The sequence below is a fragment of the Ambystoma mexicanum genome, chromosome 12, assembly GCF_040938575.1.
Source record: "Ambystoma mexicanum isolate Mex_15411 chromosome 12, UKY_AmexF1_1, whole genome shotgun sequence".
NCBI classification, from domain to species: Eukaryota; Metazoa; Chordata; class Amphibia; order Caudata; family Ambystomatidae; genus Ambystoma; species Ambystoma mexicanum.
The window spans coordinates 569,262,685-569,285,579 of NC_090936.1; the positions used below are offsets into that span (position 1 = coordinate 569,262,685).

Consider the following 22,895-nt stretch of genomic DNA (forward strand, 5'->3'; position numbering starts at 1 on the left):
GCATCTGCGAAAGGGCAATTAAGGGGTCCGGCAAGGCCGGAATACCGCGGTAATTGCCCATTCGCGGGTGCCGGACTTTCTTGCTAATAACAGGGCCTCATTAGGAGTGTTGCAGTAAGGCAACAATGGCGCCGGCCGTGCTACCGGCGCCGTTGTTCCCTCTCCGCAACATTCCGAGTATGTTTGTGGGTGCTGCTCTGGAACGCCTGGTCAGACTGTTTCTGTTGTATGTACTGGTGGGATGGAAGCAGTGCATCTTCTGACTGCGTACAGGTAGATGTGGAAAGGGAAGTGAGGAGGACGTGAGTGTTATTGGGAGGGAAGCGATGCAGATTGCCTTGCTGACAGATAGATGGAGGAAATAAGTGGTGTGGTGCTTTTAGGTTGTGGTATGGTATGGTCTTCTATGTCATGGCCTGGTATGGTATGGTATGGTAAGGTTTGATATGGTATGATATTAAGATTTTTAAAACACTTGTTCTCCTAGAAGCAGTATCTTGGCATAGGGATCATTCAGTGCATTCCCAAAGGGAGGCACCAGCAGATGGAAAATGTAAAGGTGGAAAAGCAACAGGCAATGGCTTTAGACGTGTGAAGGGTAGTGATGTGGTGGCTGCCCTTTGCAAGGCAGCCTGGCATTGGGAAGAGGCCTCTGCAGAGCAGTTTTTAGAATCCAGAATGATCAGGGACAGATCACAATGTGAGATAAGGGTGAGGAAAGACAAAAGCTACACTCACCAGACTGTCATTGGTTTTATTCTCCACAGTAACGGACAGCATCCCGGAGATGATAAACTGGACAAAGAAAAGGGGAAAGCATTAGGATTGTCATCCATTTGTTGCAGTGCACTGCCAGTGTGCTTTTCACTGTACAGGGGTTCAGTATGCCCCCCTCTCACCCAGTACACTGTCGCTGATTCTCTACACTGCAGCGCTATGCTGCATGTGTCATTCATTTATCACTCTACACCGCACTGTGTCGGAATAATCTACACAAAACTTCCACCAGTTTGCTGTTGTGGTCTGCTAGTTTGCGCTCCTAACCATTAACATAACATGACATACCATTTCGACGTTTGCAACAACAATAACAAATATTAATATACACACGATTTATTTGACTAGCACAGTTATATCAATATTACAAAATTTGGTCAACTAGTCAGTGAATTTATCTGTGGTAGGGGCACAGCTGACGTTTGATCTCCCTTGGCACAGTGGCATGCTGTAGGATTATATGTAAGGTGGAGAGAGTGCTGCATTCTTACATGAAAATGTTCCATCTCCCAAACCACGCTGTTAAATTTGTAGTTTCGAGGTAGATAAGATCCTCCAGATCTGAGACTGTTAGGAGCTGTGATCAGAGCGAGCGCTGAAAGTGTTCAGGTGGGCGAGAATGTGTCCACCAATTGAACCTCATTGTAATGTGCCTGATGTTTGCAAGAAGCCAATGCAGATGGTGGAGTGGGGCACGTGCCCAAAGCCCATAGACCTCCTGTCCATTTGAGCTTCCACTTTTGCTCATTCTGGTACTGTGTGCAAGTCCAGGTGTCAGCTTCACAGAATCAGCCATCGTCTCCTATACCTGTATATATCAGGTTGAGAGAATGTGCAAGTGAACAAGTCAGTCTATGTGTCCCTGGTCGTTATGCGTAGCTCCCTGATCTTTTTCATAAACTCTGTCAATTTTCTAATCTAGAAAGTGTTTTGCTTTACCTAGGAAGGCCTATTATATCAGTCAGTAGAGCATTGGACTCCCAACCTCAAGCAGAGAAGCAAGGTGCTCACAGACTGAGCCAAAACACATCTCCCCTCCCCCCAAGGGCTGACTCTACACTTTGTACGGCCTCCTGAGATCATGTATGTCTTCTCATGATTCGTAATGGGATATGATGCTTGTCTAGGTTGGCTGGATCAAGCGAATCCCTATCATTTGCTCCTGTCACCTCTTCCGTGGAGACTCCCTTTCTGTCACTCCCAGCGCTCTTCTGACTTCTGACTGCACTTGAGGGCTACAACGTTAAGGGGATAGTACTCAGTGGGGTCAGAGCTATTCCTGGAGTGGAGTCCAAGGCTTTCAGTGCCCAGGATAAAAGCAATGCTGAAATAATCCTGTGACAATGGCAGACTCTCTCATATGTGCGTTACGGTAGTTCCTTAACATTTGGAATGGATGTTTTCTGAATTCAGATTGTAAGTGACCTTTTGGGATCACCTGAGTTGAACCATTTGGATCAGTAGGCCACAATCAAGGTCTTCTCAAGGCGGTAGGGTTGCACAGAACAAAGCCTTAGCACTGAGGTGGCTAAATATCTTAAGATTCAGCTGACAGGAATATGTTCCATTGTCCCACCTTGTGTCTAGCTCCTGATTTTCATACTGTCTTGACTTCACCATTTTAACCTTAGTCCAAGGTTCTCCCAACCAAACTTGTGACTGGTTTCAGATGCCCGTGGGATCCCAGAATTCATGTGTTGGGCACATGCTTATATCACAAACCATCCATCCTGGTTATAGATATGGTAATTATTTCACTGGCCCCACCTTTTTCTTCGTAGAGTCGTTTACAGTGACTACCTAACTCAACAGGTGGTTTTATTTGTTTTTTTTTTAAGTTTAGGGAGTGCAGAGTTGCCCCCAATTGAGAGGTCACAATCGATTTATTTCTTTGTTTACTCACCTTACTTGTAAATGCACGGCACAAAAATTCACAATCAAGTTTACTCTGTGGTTCTATGATCTTAGATCGTCAGGTTTCTTTCGCTGAGCTTTTGGCTGAATATTTGTGGCTGAAAAAATCATCAAATTGTTTTATTTTTGTATTTGCTCCCCCCTAAACCCTCCTTTCCCTATTATCTAGTCCTTATTCCTCACACCCTTAAATCCCCTTATCCTCCCACCCCCATATTTTTTTATGAGTTTTCCTCAGGCAAAAATATTCGACAAAAAAATAAATGACAAAAGCATGGATATGTAACAATGTCGTACCGTCTCTGCATTGCATTTCTGAAATTCTGTCCTTAGCTGGTAGTTTGAGTTTGCTTTTCTATGGTCTACAGCTACTCAGATACTCCTAGCCTTCCCTTTCTTCAGAATATCTTAACTCAGAAACTGCATCTTCCTGGGCTTGGTAAAAGGGTCATTGGTATGGCAGCTACTTTGACAACATCTGACACCTTTAGTCAGCTCTGCATCCAGATAAAGGTAAGTTGAGTCCATGGGGTTTTTGGTGTGACTGTTCTCCCTATTGACTCAAACTGACTTATTTAATTTGGAGTGATCTATTATGCTGATGTGCTGGTCTGTAAATTGGTCTTCTGTAAAATATAGAATGTGGATAATTATGAAAAGGCACACACAATGTGGCCAATTTGACTCTTAATGATAAGATTGAACATGAACTGTGTTACCGACTTGACCATGATTAGAATTCTTTATTGTACGTTTAATATATTTTCATAGATTAACATGCAAATTGGAAGGTAGAACTAATGGTAAGACTCAATATCACATGCATAGACGCACGGCTGCCTACTACTTAAAAAAATTAAAATAAACAGGTACAGCACTTCTACATAAATGAACAGTATTTACTCAATTGAATAGACGTTATGCATACCCGTTCACCACAATCTTCATTATATCATAGGTCAAAGGACTTAAAATAATTGTCTGGATTTCAGTGGACTAACCATTTTGCATACTATACATGAGTACAAGTAGTGAGGTAAGAAGGAGTTTTAACATTAACTCTCAATTTGATCTATAAGCTTAGTGAATAAGGGATAAGTGTCAAGCACTGCTTTTAATTTTACAATCAAATATCTTTTGAGAGTGTCTGGTGGAGGTGCGGACCAGTGGTATGGGACCCCGAAACCATAAGTTGATAACAGGGCTTCAGGCCAAGAATAATGTTTCCATGTCAATGCAATGTGTTATGGATAAATGTAATGAGATTGTGTTTTTGGAAACTTAGATATCTCTCGTAACCACTCAGTCCCATGTCTCTCTTTTTCCTTTTACTTTTACAGAATATATTTTGAAAGCTCATTAACGAATAGGATAGACAATTGAGTGATGTATGATTAGGTTGTATAAACAATAGTGTTAAGAACGGTACTGGAACTGTGTATGAATTGATGTCAAACAAATATTGTTAAAGAACTTTGCCTGGACAAAGCCAAAAAAACAAGCAAAACATTAGCATGTGCTCGCTAATCAGTTAATGTTGGTGTTTTTGTAAGGTTTTTGTAAGTGGTGTTTGTGTAAGGTTTTTGTAATTGGGTGTGTTTGGGGGGTCTTTTGAGGAACACTCTTTTGATAACCAATGTTTTCTAATTTCATCAAATAATATGGGTTTCTTTGTTACCAGCTACTATAACTTATTTTGATGGAAACCATATGATTTTAGGAAATATCTGCATTTATGAAATAATTATATAAAAATGTATTTGAACCTAAGTGCATGGTAGTGTCTGGATTTCTTTTTCTTGATTCAATACTTTGTTTGCAATTATCAGTGAAAATGGTAAAATTGCATCGAGGGGAGAGTATTGCACGAAAGTGTAAATGTAGCAGGTCCCCTCTGTGCTATATTCACTTCATTTAAAAATGATGTCCAACGTGTTTCGAGTTGTTCCTGTTAAATTTTTGAAATTTGGCAACAACATTTTGTGAATCACCCTTAACATTAATGCACTTGGCACACTCGCATATCCTATGACATCTTAACTCAGACATATATCACAATTATCAGTTTGAGTTTGGGGCCATCGATTTATATGACATGATAGGGTTTATGGGTGCAAAGGTGAATACATCTTATGTTTTCTTGCAGTACACCACATGCATACACATAAACATCACGTTAGATCTAATAGTTCAAAGAAGTCTACTCCCAAGCAAAATGCAGGCTTACAGGAGGCTAACAAGAGTATAATACCGCCGCATTGTACTTTGAAATATATGCTGCTCAACACCAGATTGCTTCTTAAGCATGCGACTGAAGTGTCTGCTCACATTGAAGAATGTAATCTAGATATCTGCACCCTCACGGAGACATGGAGTCATGAAGCTGCGGATCCTGCACTGGCTTTACCAGAGGGATATCATATGATAAGGCAGGATAGAGTAGACAGTAGATGGGGGGTATAGCTCTTATTATCAGATCTGAGTTAAAAACCTGGGAAAGCAAGATGGATGCTAAACCAGGAGTAGAACTCCTACTGGTAAAAGTGGGCATTAGTGCCGAAACCACACTTAACATCTTGCTACTTCATAGGGCTCCAAGTCTCCTCTTTTCCAAATCAATTGAGCAACTTTTTGTTATCCTTTCTTAAACCCAACACCAAATTACTCCTTTTAGGTGATTTTAATCTATGGCTGGGCAGCGACATGGATGCTACTGCATGGGCTATGGAGATCGCTCTTGATTCCCTGGGCTTCTCTCATTTTATTAAAAAACCTACACAGATCAAGGGACATACCTTGGATTGGGTTTCTACCCTTCACCTCAATTTATTAGACATTGAGGTAAAACCATGTCCCTGGTCAGACCATTTCTGCATATATTTTCAGACCCAGATCAATTATTTTACTGAAAGACTGACCGAGTATAAGGTTTCTTCATCTGTCAGAAGTCGTAAGAATCTGACCATAGAGAACCTCAGTTCATGGGCGAAGACCCTGATCGCAGAAATTAGCATTTTAGCAAGCTTAGAAGAAATCACCAATATACTTGTGAATTCCATAAGTGCAGCCACAGAGAGGTTTTGCCCCTGTCAAGATAAAACATCAAATTAAACGTTCAAGTAATGCTTGGTTCAATAACAATCTCTAGGAATTTAAGGCTATAAAAACCAAGCTGTTTTATGCCTGGCGACAGCTCATCCAGTCTAGCCGCCTATAAAACAGCTGCTGCTAACTACAAAGTGGCTATGAACTCAGCCAAAAAGGACTCACTGAATGTCAGAATAGTGAATGCTAAGTCAGATAGCAAGGAACTCTTTAAAATTCTAAAAGAGCAAGAACATATTCAGGGTCCGATCTAAGATCCTATTCTAAAAAATTATACCTGGTGTATGACCATTCAGGAAGCTATGTTCAATATACTAGAGAGGATCAAAGATGCCACTGAAGTGAAACATCTTTCTATGAGTAAAAAAGATATTAAAGCTAATGTGTACACTCCGCCTAATAAGCATAAGGAGCTTCAGACATTTAATTTCTCGCCGGTCTCTGAAGAAGAACTTGCTAAAATGATTGCTCAACTAAAAATCACTAGCTGCAAGGGGGACCCCTGCTCTGCTATCATGATCAAGGAGTGTTCACCTATACTGATTGCCGCACTCACTAAATTTGTTGATGCCTCTTTAGAACAGAATAGGACTCCAGAGGACTTAAAAAATGCCTGGATCACTCCCCTATTTAAGAAAATAAATCTCTGTTCCTTGACACCATCTAATTATAGACCCATTACTAACACCACTTTGCTGTTGAAAATCCTGGATAGAGTAGCGTATAATCAGATCTTGCTTTTTCTTAATAATCAGATTCTTCATAAATATCAATCTGGATTTCGACAAAGCCATGGGACAGAGACTGCCCTTCTGGCTCTGAAGTCCCATCTGCATCAAGGCATGGACAGAGGTCAAACCTCTTTACTCACGATACTAGACCTCTCTGCAGCCTTTGACCTGGTGGACCATTCCATTCTGTCCACAAGGCTAAGGGATATTGTCAATTTCTCCACTCAGGCGATCCAATGGATTACCTCTTTCCTGAGTGGCAGACAGCTGAGAGTGGCGAGTGAATCTGCAGAGGCTAAACCAATTCCTTTGCCATAGGGGGTCCTGCAAGGAGCCTGTGTTTCCCTGTGTGTTTATAACATATTTATGATACCATTCTTTTATATGCTAGATCAAGAAGGGATAGTTTTTGACATTCATGCTGACGACACGCAATGTGTCATTCCCATTTCTGGTTCACATTGTGATGACGAGATCTACATTAATCAAGTATATCAAAAGATACAAAACTGGATGATGCCGAATGGCCTGGCCCTCAATAGTTCCAAAACAGAACTTGTGATTTTTGGCTCTAATACTAAACTGGAGAAATTAGGTCCGATGTATAATAACTTCAACATAGACAGTTGCATTATTGAGGTGAAAAATAAGGTGAAGAACTTAGGGATTATCCTCAACAAGAACCTAAATATGAAGGCTCAGGTGAATAGTTTGATTTCTTCTTCCTTCTATTTCATCAAACTGTTTTGCCATCTTTGCCCTCTTGTCTCTGAAAAAACTCAGAGACTCTAGCTAGGGCTATTATAGGTTCAAAAGTGGATTATTGTTGCAGTCTTTTGGTAGGTATCACCCAAACAGAACATCAACGCCTGAAGGTCATCCAGAATGGGTCACTAAGAGTCTTCACTGGAGGGACCACATATCGGAAGCAAGAAGGAGTCTTCATTGGCTCCCTATTCAGGCCAGGGTGCATTTCAGTTTATTACTTATAACCCATAAATGTCTCGTGGGACAAATGCCATCTTATTTAATGTAAGCCATCAAGAAAAAATCCAGGACCTGGATTTTGAGATCGGATAACAAAAATCTTCAAAAAAATAAAACGATGTGACACCAATAAAGCACGCAACGGAGCATTCAGCATAGTAGCTTCACTAGCATGGAATGCCTTGACGCCGGCACTGAGAAATATAGCCTCGACTGAGGATTTTAAGAGGAAACTGAAGACCTTTCTTTTCTCCTAGACCAATCTAAGTTAGCCTCTCGACTCCCCAGCATTAATTCATTCCTATAGGCTCTGTACATGTTGTGCCGTTTTTCTGTCTGTTAGTCTGCGCCCATAAGCCTTTGTGTTATAAATCCACAAACATAAACATAAACATGTTCTGGATAATTATGGGTAGCACCAAAAGTACATATTCATTGAAAATTGCATTTCATCTGATATCTTAAGAGGTATACTATTCACAAATGTTGATTCTCCTACATTTCAGGGCTCTCCTTCATGAGAAACTGCAAAATGCTAGTCCTTAGCATGTAAACATTTTTAGTGTGAGGAAGAGTGAGCTTTTGTGCAGTTTTAAGCTTCCATTGTACCTGTGTATTATTACTATTATTGTATTATTATTATTATAAAATGTATAAAGCGCGAACAAGGCCTGAGGACATCTAGGCACTGAGGGCAGCAAGCCCAAAACAATCAGTTGCTGCAAGTTTTTACTAAAGAGGAAGGAAAAAAGACTAGAACAAGTGAGTCTTGAGTGCTCTCCTGAAGGGGAAATAGTCAACCAGTGCTCTCAGGTATAGTGAAAGAGCATTCCACAAGGTAGGGGCCAGGACTGAAAATGTACGACCACCCAGACGCTTCCAATGATACTCAGAAATCTTGAGAAGTAAGTGGGATTCGGAATTCAAATTTCTTGCTGGCAATACCTTTCCAGTTTCTTTTTAAGATAGTGAGGGCCGGCATTGTGCATGGTTTGGTGGACAATACAAAGAATCTGAAACTCAATCCGCGCGGCCACCGGCAGCCACTGCAGACAGTGTAAAAGGGCGAGAGAAGGAGTCAGGCAAGGTACCTTAAGTGCCAATCGTGCTGCTGAATTCTGAAGGACTTGCAACCGCTGAATCTGGTACTTCGGCTTTCCCATGTAGCTACAATTGCAGTAATCCAGGGAGCCCATTATGGTAGATGTTACCAGTGTTATGCGGTTTTCAGAGGGAAGCAGGGGGGGGATTTTGCCCAAGGCTTTCAGTCTTCCAAAACCCGCATTACAAATAGCAGAAATCTCGGCTTCACACAATCCATTTGGACGAAGTTTCACTCCAAGACTTTTAACTGAGGCACAGGGGGTGGGACGTGGGCCAAGTGACTCAGGCCAGAACTGTGAGTTCCAGAGGTGATCCCTGCCATGGGGCCCGACCACCAGTTCGTCTGTTTTATTTCCATTTAGTTGCAGCCCATTGGCCGACATCCAACTACCTACTTTTTCCAAACAGTCTTGCAGTTTCTTGGGAGACGCAGCTTGAGAGGAGTCCAGTTGGAATATTAGCTGTGTGTCACCAGCATAAGAATAGAAGAGTACTGCACATTCTGTAATGAGGTCAGCCAGCATTCGGACATACGAGTTAAAACGAAGAGGGGACAGGGCTGACCCCTGCAGGACTCCACAAAATAACTCCACAAGAGGAGAAAGACACGCTTGGAAGGAGACTGTTTGAGTGCGGCCTTCCAGAAAAGATCTGAACCATGCAAGAAGGGGACCAGTAACACCCACTTGCTCCAGCCTCATCAGTAATATTGTGTGGTCTACCGTATCAAAAGCCACAGAGAGAACCAGGAGAATATGCACTTTGGTCTCTCTGCGGTCCTGAAGCAGCGCAAGATCATCTAACAAAGATATAATTACGGACTCAGTCCCCATCTTGGGACGAAAACCTGATTGAAAGGGGCACAGACAGTCATTCTCCTCCAGAAATGTAGAGATCTGAGGGGTAATCATTGCTTCCAACAGCTTCACCATTGCTGGAAGCAAAGAAATAGGCCTGTAATTTGCAGGCACTCAAGGGTCCAAATTAGTTTTTTTTCAAGAGGGGCAGGACTACTGCATGTCTGAGGGCGATCGGAACAATGCCCATTGAAAAAGAGTACTGCAATGCATCAGTCAACATGCCCATAGCCCTTTGAGGAAGAGCTTTCAGAATATGAAGAGGAAACGCATCTAAGGGGGAGGCCGATTTATGCCCAAAAGAGCTTTCCAGATAGTTTCATCATTTATTGGGTCGAGTTTAAAATTGTTTACCAAAGGTGAAGATGACAAGCCATTACTGGGTCGAGTCTGCAGGATAACCTCGACAGTTTGACAATCTTTAATGCCCTTGCAAATATCAAGAATTTTTTCATGGAAAAAAGTGCTGATTTTGTCGCATCTTAACTGGGCATCAGGAGGTTTAGCGGAATTACCTGAGGGGCACACTAATAGCTTCTTGGCTACTGAGAATAGTTCTCTAGAAGCACAGGCTGCTTCAGTTATTGAAGTGGAATAGTATTTGGCTTTTGCAAATCGAATCATCTGGTAATAACAAAGCACAGCTTGCTTATAGAGGTTACGGATGTCTGTGTCATATTTCTGCCACCAGTTTCTCTCAAGACGCCGACACAACTTTTTCTGAGATCTAAGTTCAAAAGTATACCACGGCTCATAAGGTTTTGTTCTGATAAGGTGGGGGAGACTAGGAGCTACTTTATCAGCTACCGTCTCAAAGGAGTTTAGGAGAGAGGAAAAAGGATCATCACCCTTCTCTCTAGAAATCCTAAATTCCCCAGCTAGTAGATCTGTCATGTTAGTGAGGTCCACTTTATGCCACCATCTACGAGATTGAAGACCATGAGATGACTTTGCAGGACAGAACAGAATCTGGACCAAGAAAGGGATCAAAAGATTGTCCGCCCAGGCAACCGGAACCGTGGTACAGCTAGAAACCATTACAGCCTCAGCAAAAATAAGGTCAAGCATGTTACCACTCTCATGGGTGGGTAGATGATTGCACAAACCCAAAGAAAGATCCGATAAGCAGGTCACTAGGTTATTTGCATAGTGCCCAGAAGGATCGTTAGGATGTAGATTAAAGTCACCCAACATCACTAAATTAGGGTGTACCAGACTCAAATTGGCCACCAACTGAGCAAAGTTGATTGCAAACTCAACATGGCCTGAGGACGGCGGTCTGTATACCGATAGAAAGTGGATAGTCATGTTTACATTAACCTTTGCTCTGATCAGCAACAGTTCACAGGGTAGGGAGTGGGCTACTGGGATACAAAGACACTGGTATAAAACAATAAATTATTGCTAGTCCCCCACCTCTACTAGGGGGGCCTATCAGCGCGCAGTGCAGCATAGGAGGTGGCCATTTGTTGGCACACATCTGGTTCAGAACTCTCAGAGTACCAAGTCTCTGTGATACACACGAAACAGGAGCGGTACCTTTCAATATAGTATATAGATGATATCTATGAGCGCTTGCTGATCTAGCATTGACCAGCATGCATGCCAGAAAATTAGTGGTATTCCTACATGTACTAATGTTTTCTGAGTACCATTTCCACAATATTAGTCTGAATTTTAAGATGCTTCCTGAAAAATAATAAAATACAGAAACCACAATGGTTTCTGCACAGAGATGTCTTTATGGAAGAGCAAAGGGGGTACATGCTTTGGTGGGGCCAACAAGACTGCATGATTTAAAGAAGTCACTTCTCATTGTTCACACAAATTAAAAAGCATATGTCAGGATATTTCATGGCGTGCTGCTGTGTCTCTAAACCTATTGTCTGTCTCTTGTTAACAAGTAGATTCTGCTCTGATCAATTAATCCTGTAATTCTTTCTGTGTCCACTGTTCTGTATATTGTGCGTTCTCTACGGCAGAACTCCTTTAGCATTGTCACCTTTCTGTGGGATCTATATTGATCATGTGCAATAGTCGAAGGTGAAATGCATATTGATAAATGTGACTTTTGTGATGGTTCAGGAGGTAACTCAGAGTAGCTCAGTTTGCTAAGTACTTATTGCAGAGAGTTGTGTTCATATTCACCATTACAATGCCAAATTCCAGCAAGCTTGACACAGCCTTTCCTTTTTCTGAAGTTAATAACCTTCATCTATATGTACTTTGTTTTTAGAGCATAATAGGTGCTATTATCATTAATGTCCCAACACCATATAGCGGTGCTATAAAATGTTTTATAGAGTCAATATGGTGAAGGTCTAGAAATCGGTTCCTTCGAGCGGGGGGTTGTAAAACCATGCATCCACCCCCAATGATAAGCATAAAGTGTTTGTCCGGGAAGATGGTTAGGTACCCAAATTCAAGACTGTGGAACCAAAGTGTTCATAATCTTATCATGGCTTTCAGCAAATGATACAGTGATCCTGGACAAATCATCTCATACCACGGACAGTACTGTTCTCTGTTCTGTGAAAGGTTTTGCTTTCTCACATGCTGGTGCATTGTTTAGCCCATTAGCTGTTTTTACTTTTTATGTAGGCCATTTGAGTGTAAGGGTTTCTAGACAGAACTGAGCAGACCAGATATCACAGGCTTCTGGCAAGCATATTTTGATGCCTCCTTATCTGGCTTGCTTTTTTCATACAATTCAAAGGATCTTCTGTGCATCAACAGTGCACAAGTCCCGGTTTTGGACGTATTTAAAGATTTAAAATACAAAAGAGAATCCCAGTTGAAATCCTTTAAAATCACATTAATTAGTATGCTGGTAACCAATGACTGTGACGGTCGATGAACAATATAGTCATTTGGGGAACGGTAGCTTCAAATAACAGACAGAGTACACATGAAGGGTTACGCCCATGAATGGATTCTAATAACTTTGCGAATTAATAATCCTAAGAGGTTCATATTTTGAGAATGATACACAGTGTTTTTGTTTTATTTACACACGTTGAAGATGCCGGTAACATGATGTCATCATGTCACGCAGGACCTGATCCAGCCCTTTTAGACCATAAATTGAACTACACAGATACACAAGGGTTGTTTTAATGTTTTGCGGAAGGGCTTGAGATGGAGGAGTACATCACAGAAAGGTAAGGGGATGAATGTTGATGTTATGTAGATTAATGTGGAAAATACAGTGAGAGGTGGAGGAATGGGACCTTTTGATTTATAGTAGTTTGTGTTGACTCTGCAGGTTGAATTATCTGAATGGGGGAGTGTTTGGTTAACCAATTAGTGAAGTGAGCCAGTGCAGATGGATGAGGCCCCATAGATTGGTAAGACTACCTATCTGAAAGTTGTTTTGAATAGAATATGACTTTAGAAGTATTGAAAATGAATATGCTTTGTAGATATTATATATATTTTGTAGGAGAACATTATTGACAGCGAAGAAGGAATTTAAGATTTTTTTTAAAAAAAAGAATTGATTATTGATAATTTCGGGATTCATTTCATCTTCATTTGAATTATTTGTTAGGAGGACATGACATATACTCCCGAAGAAGAGAATCATATCCCGAAACACTTAGAGAAGACCAGTGACTTAAGGAACACTTGATGGACAAAACCTGCATTCCTGTTGAATGGGAAGAATTCCTATGGAAGATCTAAGAAATTGAATTCGTTAATTAACTTAATGGATCCATTGTTTTTATTATTGATGAAACAACATTGTGTTTTGTTTCGTTGAAATTGTTATTTTGAAAGTGTAGAAAGATATTTTTAGTTTAATGGCAGTAAGAATTGTTTGACGATTTAAGTTTGTAAATAAATGAGAAATAATAAAACAACATACAGAATTGGCAAACAAAAGCTTTTAATTTAAGTACATGGAATTTAGGGGTAATACAAAATCTGTGGAATAAATCTGAAAGATTCCGAAGGGTACATTACCCGTGAGAAGTGCGATTGGGATTCTCTTTGGAATAGAAGAGGAACTGTGCTGTGATTCGCTGCTGGTATCAATTGGCCTAATTGATGTATCCATATAGCACCTGAGGTTTAATTAAAGATAGTTCAAACTCACTTACTTCATTAAATGTTTAGTTATAGTTGGTGTGCACACCCTATTTGGTTTTTCGTTCAATACAAATGACCACATCCCTACACTATCCTTGTGAAACGTAGGTTTTACCAGTTTCACCTTGTCTGATACTCTCCTGGGCAATACATCGGCATAAAACCTGTGCAGATTCCACTGTGGAAACTTGATATGACTGAGTTTCTACTGTTTCCAGGTCACAGTATATGGCTCTTCAACGTGGATTGCCCTTGACTTATTATTGAGAATTTTAGGCTTACTCAAGCTTGGAAAAATATAGTGGCAATTCAGTCATCATATTTCACTGTTCTGCAGTCATGAGGATTTCTTAACACAAAAAGCTGATTTAGAGGCATAGAATACTATTATACAGTAATTTACAAAGACATAGAATTTGCTTTATATGCATTACTTACCAACATTGGTGCCCAGAATATTACACCACTCTCGATGGAACTGCCTTCTCTTTGTTGAAAAGCAGCACAGAGAATAATCCCCAGGGAAATCTGGGTTACTGCGATGAAAATCTGTGTGAACTGCAGGCAGAAAGTTGCATTAGCATACCTTAACCGGGAGATTACCCTACTCCAAAACACATCTGCAGTGATCTGTCACTTTAGGCCTCCTTGGCCCTCATTCACCAAATTCCAACATACAAATGAGTGGCAAGTAAAGGGTAACTTGGAAGTGTAGTAATGCTGCATGGAATGATTTCTTTGCCAGTTAGTATCAATAATTGCCTGGGAAGATAGTTCTTCTTGAATTGTTCTTACCAAATGTTCCCTTATCACATATTGAAGCCATTAAGCCAAACACCAACCCATCTATTATCTGTCCATGCATCAAGCTACTAATCCATTGAGCAATAAAATGAGGAAGGCTTGAAAAAGTGGATGGTGACGTGAGCCAATTGCTGAGTGTATGGGCTGCTGCGATACAGGTAAGAAAGTGCCAGTAGGATTGATGAGTGTATGAATGTATGGATGTATGGAAGAGTGGAAAGGTGGACAGACGGACGGGTGGGTGGATGGATGGCTTCATGTTTGTGTAAGTTTTAGACTCTTGCTTCAATGATTAGATGGGTGGACAGCCAGTCAGCAATCTGGCTTATCACTCATATCGACAGATAGACAAACAAATTGATAGGGAAGTGAGTAGGTTAAGTATGTATATTCTAAGGAATCGGGAGTAAGACGTGGACACAGGGGTGTCATGGTAGTTGGCAAAGACCTTTATGAACCAGTGAAAGAGGGGGTCCTATCTCACCCTAACTCTAAAAGGAGGAGTTTTGCTGCCTCAACAAAACTAAATGGTGTCCATGTAAGAATGTCCAAAGTAAAGTTCTCCATCCTATGTCCCAATCCTAACCTGACCCTTACATACTAAACTCAATATAAAGTGAAAAAGGGATATGTCTCTCAGCTGGCCACTCATGGCTCTTTTCCAAAGTTACATCATATGATAGTTTGATATGATCATTTATTTAAATAGTGCCTATACACAATGTGTTTCAAAGCGCTTCAAGGCAAGGGAGGAAACAAAGGAAAATACAATTACATTCTTACAGGCCACGAACAGTAAGGGTGTGAAATTAACTATCGTACTAGGCCTGACGACATTTCAGATAGTGCAAGAGCTAAGACATAGATAAGGAAGGGAGGAGGAGAGTGGGAAGGAAATGGAAACAGACAGGCGACTACCGTACTAGGCCTGACGACATTTCTGGTAGAGCCGGAGAAAAACAAAAGGTGAGGGAGCGGGGTGCAGAAAGGGAGGGGAGGAACAAAACAAGTGACTATCGTACTAGGCCTGATGACATTTCAGATAGTGCTGGGGGAGGAGGGGAGAAAAAAAAACAAGTAAGGGTAGGGGGGAGGAGACAGATGAGGTTGCTATCATACTAGGTCCAGGGACAATTATGATTAAGTAACTACATAGAAGAAAGTAAGGGGAGGACGGGAGAAAATAGGAAAAGGTGAAAGGGAGAGGAGGAGAGAACAGAGAGTATGCAGTCAAAAAGAGTGGAGAAGCAAGAGGGGAGAGCGAATACAATTGCAGAAGTCAGTAGTAACACATAATGTTGCAAGCCAGCATACAAAATGAAGATGGAAACAGCATGATTCAGGGACACCATGAGTACAAGATGCAAAGGAAGTACATCATGAGAGTTGATAAAGGGTAACGCACAGTGAATCAATGAAGTCTACAAAAGTCAAATCCAGCATTGGCCACAAGACGGTGATGGTGAAACCAGAATGTATCAGTAAAGACTCCTGCACAAGTAGGCTGGAGGTGGGGGAGGGTGAGCAGGGTAGAAGAATCAAACAAAACCGCCAACTCCTGTTTATGAGAAGGGGGGCACAAGGGAACATTACGGGGGGACCAGAAGGGGTGGGGGTGGCCTGTGGGGACAGAGGGAGTAAACACATTTTGGTGCATGCTTACCTGCTGTCTGAGTAGGGGTTTGGGCCCAGGGTCCTCCTGGTCCGAACAGGTCCAAACAAGAATTGCCCTTTTCTTCATCTGCCCTTGGCTTCAGACACCCGGGCGAGAGATGCCCTTGATCTAAGAGTCAAGAGCAGAAAGGAATTAGCAGGGCTAAGAAGGTGGGTGGTGCTTAGGCCAGGTGACCTAGACCCACTTGCACCTGCTCCCCATCTGCAAAGGAAAAGAGACTCGAGGGCTCCTTAAGTAGGGAAAAACAGCATCAACCAGGAAGGCACCAGGTGGGCGGGAATTGCTAAGTGGGGAAAAAGAGCAGCAACCAGAAACATAAAGTTTCAAAGAAAGGTGCTGAAAATAAACAAAGTTCCACAAGTCTCGGTGGGGGGGGGGGCTTCCCATTCCCATCCCCTGTGTTTCTTCAGGTTTCGTAAAGTTCACACACTCAAGGTGTATGGGCCTTCCCTTGACCGTTCCCAGATACCTGCAATTCACAATCTCCAGGGTTTTACTCTTTCCTTGAGCTTTCCCAGATACTCACAGTTCACAATCTCAAGGGGTATGTCTTGTCCCTTCAGCTTTCCCAGGTTTCCACACGGTCAAGAAGCAGCTGCAGTTCTCTTAGCCTCTTGACAGCACCGGCGGGGGGGGGGGGGGATGAATCCCTGGTTACAATATGTCTCAATTCCAGTTTCAGGGGCATTGACTCCTTTCCCCTGGATTCCACACACGCCCGAAAATTCAACAAACATGAGAGTGAGTCTCATACCCTCCTCTATCAGTCTGGTATGCTCTCCTCTTTTCCTTTCAATAATTTGACTTAACACAATTGGGTGCCGGTCCCACATTTGCAATTCTTTTGCCTGGTATACTCTCCTCAAAGGAGGAAAGAAATGAGTCAAGGCTACCCCTCCCTACAACGCACAGGTAGTGCAAAACAACCTACGGAGGGCTAAGGTGTATTTCCATTAGCCATTCATGATCACGCTAACAAGTTATAATGCTGTTAAAACAAAATGTATTCTGAATAAAGTATTACAATACAAACAAAAACAAACATATGATTTGAGTTGTCATTCACAATAAGAGAACATTTGGTTCCAAAAGAGTGAGGTTAGTAACAAAGAAGTGAGTTCATGTACTGCAAACAGTGACAGCACATTTCTACTGTCAACACTATTGCGTGTTTCCAGTTCGGAGATCATGCAGAAACATATTTTCTGGTTAGCACAGTTTGGAATGTCCTCCGAACTTTCCTATGGACACTGGTGCTGCAGGCAGTGGGAAGTTTTTATCAAACACGTTTGGTGATCGATGTTCTGGTGTATCTAGTATACTGAGATCAATGAATTACCCTTAGAATAGGGTACTGGTATCTGATGGTTGTAACCTACCTAATATGTCTTCTTTACGTCTTGAGCTGAGAGTGGGACGGACTATCATGGGTACCGTCACGTATTCAAAATGTTCTGGTGGCTGCAGCAAGTGTCGAGCACTCCGCTTTTGCCAAGTTATTCTTTGTCTAGTGCAACTCACCTGCCAAGTGCGACTGCGGCCAAATATTCCAACATCCTTATGAGGTCTGTAAGCAACCTATAAACGACACGATTTAGCAAAGCGCCACTCCCTGGCGCTTGCAGTTGATCAATACGACCTGCAAAACGACTCTTTAAAAATGGCATCATGCATAAAATGCAAAGATATGCCAGTACTAGCAGAGAGCCCTCTACTTACATACCCGGCCTACATTTTATGTTTTTCAGAACTTCTTGCAGTGCCTAGCCGATCCAGCTCTGCTGACCACAACTGTGTATTGCTTTTGCAGCACATCGCCTGACATAAGCCCCTAACCAGGTAATTGAACACCTAGTTTTCCTCAATATTAAGAGTTGACTCTTGTGATTAATAAGGTACAATAAGCCTTGTTTCACTTCTCTTCAGCAGCCACCAGAACATTTTGAAATACCTGACTGTACACACGATAGTCCGTCCCATTATCAGCCCAAGACGCAGAGAAGACATATTAGGTAGGTTACAATCTCCAGATACCAGTACCCTATTCAAAGGGTAATTCATTGATCTCACGTATACTAGATACACAATACCGATACATTTGTATCGGTTTTTATCTAGATGAAAACGAATATCTATCACCAAACATGTTTGATAACAACTTCCCACTGCCTGTAGCACCAGTGTCCTGAGGAAAGTTCGGCGGACATTCCAAACTGTGCTAACCAGAAAATATTTTTCTGCATGATCTCCGAACTGGAAACGCGCAATAGTGTTGACAGTAGAAATGTGCTGTCACTGTTTGCAGTACATAAATTCACTTCTTTGTTACTAACCTCACTCTTTTAGAATCAAATGTTCTCGTATTGTCAATGACAACTCAAGTCATATGTTTGTTTTTATTTTTATCATGATACTTTATTCAGAATAAATTTTGTTTTAACAGCGTTATGACTTGTTAACTTGATAATGAATGCTAATGGAAATACACCTTAGCCCTCTGTAGGTTGTTCTGCACTACCTCTGCGTTGAAGGGAGCGGTAGCCTTGACTCATTTCTTTCCTCCTTTGAACTGATACAACCCTCAAGAGTTGGACCCCCCAAAAACAAAAAAGAGGGTACTCATCCATTTTTCTCAATATGGTATACTCGCCTGCCAGGGCATCCTAGACTTACTCATATGTGTTGGGTGTTCGTCCCAGACTCGCAATCCTTATGTCTGACATACTCTCCTGCCAGGGCTTTCTCTTATACCTGGTATACTCTCCTGCCAGGGCATTCTTTCAATGGACAAATGTTCCTTCTTTTTCAATTTTAAACTGTTGCAACATATGGTATTTGCTTCTTTCATACAGTGGGTTCTCCACCCTTTCTCATCTGTCTTATTTTCATTCAACACATGTCTCAGCGTCACAGTTTCTCTTTTTGAGCTCATCAAGTTCATACAATTCTGTTCTAATGGTACGGCATGCACGCCATGAGGTGCCTTGGCACCCCAACTGCCCTCTAAGGCCTCACCGGATTCACTCTGCATCTTCGTAATTCTTCACGGTTTTAGGTTTTCCCAGCCGCTTGCTCCCTTTACTGATAGGTGTCTCACCGGCTCTCCGGTTCCCGCGATGCCTCGGACTTCTCTCAGCTGCTTTGTCCACTCACGGTGAACCTCCCCCTTTAGAGCTTCTTATAACCACACCTCCAGAAGATTCCTCATTCCATGCTGCAGCTTGCTTCCATTGGATTTCCTGACTAGACTCCATCTTTCCCGACGCCTGGTGCTTTTTAATGTCCCAGCACCTATCAAATTCTCCCAACAACTCTAGTCCTCCTCCTCATCGCAGTATTGTCAGAAAAATTCAAATAAGGATACGAAAAAGCTTTGCTAGTAGTCATGACTGGATGTTCTTGTCTGATATTACAATATGCCATGGAGGATTGGGTAATTACAGTGGTGTTGTCAGGCTCTAAGGGGAAAGGGGGATACCATGTTCCACCCAGTGAGTCCACTTCACTCCTATGAGGGTCGTCTCCCCCCATAGGGTCCTACCTCAGATAGCCGCCCCCAGGGTCAGGATCAGGTAGCTTCTGCCTTTCCCTGGCCACATGAGGAGAGACTTTCCCCGTGTAAGCAGTGATGACATCACTAGATTCATCACGATATGCTGAACAAATGGTTTTATAGATGATGTACAGACATATGGACAATGCTTTTGGTGGATGGATGGATTGATCTACAGGCAGATAGAAAGAGGGAGGGAGGTGTGGATGGGTTGTGGTGGGTGCAAAGATGGCTGGATTGATGGCAGTAGGTGTATATTGAGGGTCTATGAAGGTCTGGATGCATGGATTCATTTGGTTGGGAAGAGCGAATGGATGAATTGATGGGTGAATAGATTGATGATGGATATGGATGGATAATTGGATTTCACACAAGGGTGGCTGGTTGGATTAATGGGTGTAAGGGTAAGTTTTAGACTGTTGTAAAATGACTATATGGATCGGAGCCTGATGGAAAATCAGTCTTAACACTCATATCGACAGATAGGCAAATTGATAGTTGAGTGGGCAGGATAGGTAGGTATCTACTGTATGAATGGTTGGGTGGATGATGGACAAACTTCTGCAAGGATGAATGGATGGATGTATTTCTGGATGGGTTGTGGTGGACGAATGGATATACAGACAGATGGAAAGGATGAAGGGGTGGATGGTTTTGTGGTGGATGGATAGATGGAGAGATTGATGACAGGAGGAACTCATTGATGGTGCATGAAGGTATGAATGGATGGATTCATTATGTAGGGTAGATATGGATGGCTGGATTGGAGTGCGTGGATGAGTGAATGAATGGATGGATGGAAGGAAGGACAGATATGAAAATGGATGCAAAATGGAAGTGCATAAGAGTGGATTGACAGGTGAGTGCATGGGCTGTTGTTTGGACTATGGTTGGATGTATTGGTAAATGGGCAGAGAAGTAAACATACAGAATGCCTGATGGATGAACGCGTGGGCAAGATAAATCATTGTTTTATGAAGCTGAACATTGATAGTCAATGAACAGCTCACCTGCAATGAAAGAATGAACATTGAGTGCCACTGTTACACCATTCCTTACATAGTAAATTGCGATTTCATGGGGGCACAAGGAAAGTCATTACTCCAGTGGTCAAGTGCACTCATTTTTCAGATCAAATACACCTGAACTGAAGTAGGCATGCTTGAATACATTTCAGTAGTCAAATAACAAAAAGCGCTATGAAACGCTTGCCCAGGTGGGAATAGCAAGGCACATGTTGCAGAGTGTATGCAACAGAAAAACAGGGGCAAATGGCAGTTACACAAAGGTACTATTTATTTCCTACAAAAACCTTGAAATTAGGCAAAACCAGCACTGCCCTTTCCCTGTATACCACAGTTTAATCATGGTTTACATTTCAGTACATTTCAATAGTTCATTATATAATCAGAAAGTTAATCATACAGTTTCATAGCACTGTAATCAGAGGTGATATTTACCTACTACAAGTTAAAAGAATAGTCAACTGCTTGATGCAGTAAACTGTGTGATGTAATGCAGCATCATGTAAAGTGGTCTTGCATGGCACAATTTGTGCCATTTTGGGGCCCGTTTGGCTCTATATTGTAGGTAATCATCTTGTGAAACCAAGAAAAATTGATATTCACTGCACACCTGTTTGCATAATTTGACACAATGTTAAAGCAATGTAAGAAAGCTTTTTTAGAAGTTAAGGTGCAGGGGTTAAAAATATAATCCTGGCACAGAAGTTTGAAAATCACACATGAAAGAAGTCAAGTATCCTATGGTAGAGGATACTACCTTTCCCTGCACGCTCTTAAAGGCTGGTATTGCCAATAAGTTTAGGTAATTATATATCATTCACGATTTTTGTAAATATGAAAGCAATACAAATCTTTTAAAGAGATATTTTACCAATGAACACTAGTTTATACATCTAATCATTAAATTACAGCAAAACTGTTCAAACAAAGTTAAATGAGAATGAATTTAGTAAACCAGTTGTCTTAAATGTTCTCCCTCAGAAGATATTTATTCAGCAAAATGTGATACAGAACCTAGCTCTACATGTTTCGGGATATATATAATCCTTTTATCAGAAACATAATATTCAAAACTATAAAGTAAACTATGTAAACATATATCAGTGTAAGGATACTAAGCAATCCGTAAATCATGTGATTCGAAATTAACCTCATATGATTACAAGAGGTTATTTACCAGCTTAAATGAAAGTGAAATATTCTTATGAAAGTCTGCACCAATTGTATTCCAGAACAAGATATTAGTAGTCTTCAGATAATGTAGAAACCTAAATTCAGATATGTCTACAATGAAAAAGCAAGTAATAGTGTATTTAAAAGCTGAATGAGTGGGTGAGAATGTATATAAAGAGTAAAGGTAATATTTTACCGCTCCAATAGGAGGTAATGGAAGCCTCTAACTGATTGTTTCAAGCAAATCTGTAGTATGAAAAATAAGGTAAGAATGAGGAGTTCTTCCAATGTAACGCCAATTTTGGTGTGGTGGTTGTAGACACTGAAATTCTGTATATTGTTTACCCATGTTTATGTCACTTTCATGATCTTCCTATTCAATGTACATTCTTTTGTACCTCTTTCCATATATTTTACATCTGGGATCTTCCTTTAATTAACTTTTCTTTTTTAAAAGGAATGCAGCATATAAGCACATTGAGATTCCTGAGTTATTTTCCATTGGAATGAATATGAATTGATAACCGGCTACTTGTCCGTACGCCAGAGATCTGTTTGTGTGGTGCATGTGTTTGTTTCAATCTGCAGGTTTTATTATGTATGGTGATTTGGTCCTATGGGGTTGTAGTGTCACTGGGAAATGGGCCGAATGGCAGAGTAGTTCTTACTAATGGGAGGACTGATTTGTTGGCTGTAGATCAAGCAGGACTGCTTGAGTGGGGTCCTATATAATTGCTATGGACATATCCTTATACCTGCCTGCATATAAATAAGGCGAGATTATGCAATGTGCAATTTTTACAAACCCAGCCTGTACTCTGAAGGGGCATAGACATATATGGGTGTTTAAGGTGTAAATTAATGGATCAGGCTCTTTTGAGCAATTGTGCTGAAGGTGCAGAAGGAGCACAGATATTTCTGTGAAGAGATCTGCCCTGTACTAGTTCGGCCATGATAGGACCTACAACTGCTGGTAGTTGTCTGTCTGTGACGGTATAGGAAGGATCCAACAGCGAGACAGCATCAAACTATTATGCAAGATTACAGCTAGGCTGAGTGAGACAGAGCGAGTAACTTCATGTCATAGCCTGTAATCTC

At 41.4% G+C, this 22,895-nt stretch overlaps 1 protein-coding gene across 1 annotated transcript in view; it reads right to left on the reverse strand.

Annotated features, from left to right (window-relative positions):
• MS4A10 (membrane spanning 4-domains A10) overlaps positions 1-22,895 on the reverse strand; it is a 212,529-nt gene that overhangs the window by 123,346 nt on the left and 66,288 nt on the right. The window contains exons 3-4 of the mRNA XM_069627731.1: positions 14,006-14,125; positions 739-795 (exon numbers count right to left, since the gene is read on the reverse strand). Of these exons, the coding sequence (XP_069483832.1) occupies positions 739-795; positions 14,006-14,125 (177 nt within the window). The remainder of the gene's footprint in view (positions 1-738; positions 796-14,005; positions 14,126-22,895) is intronic.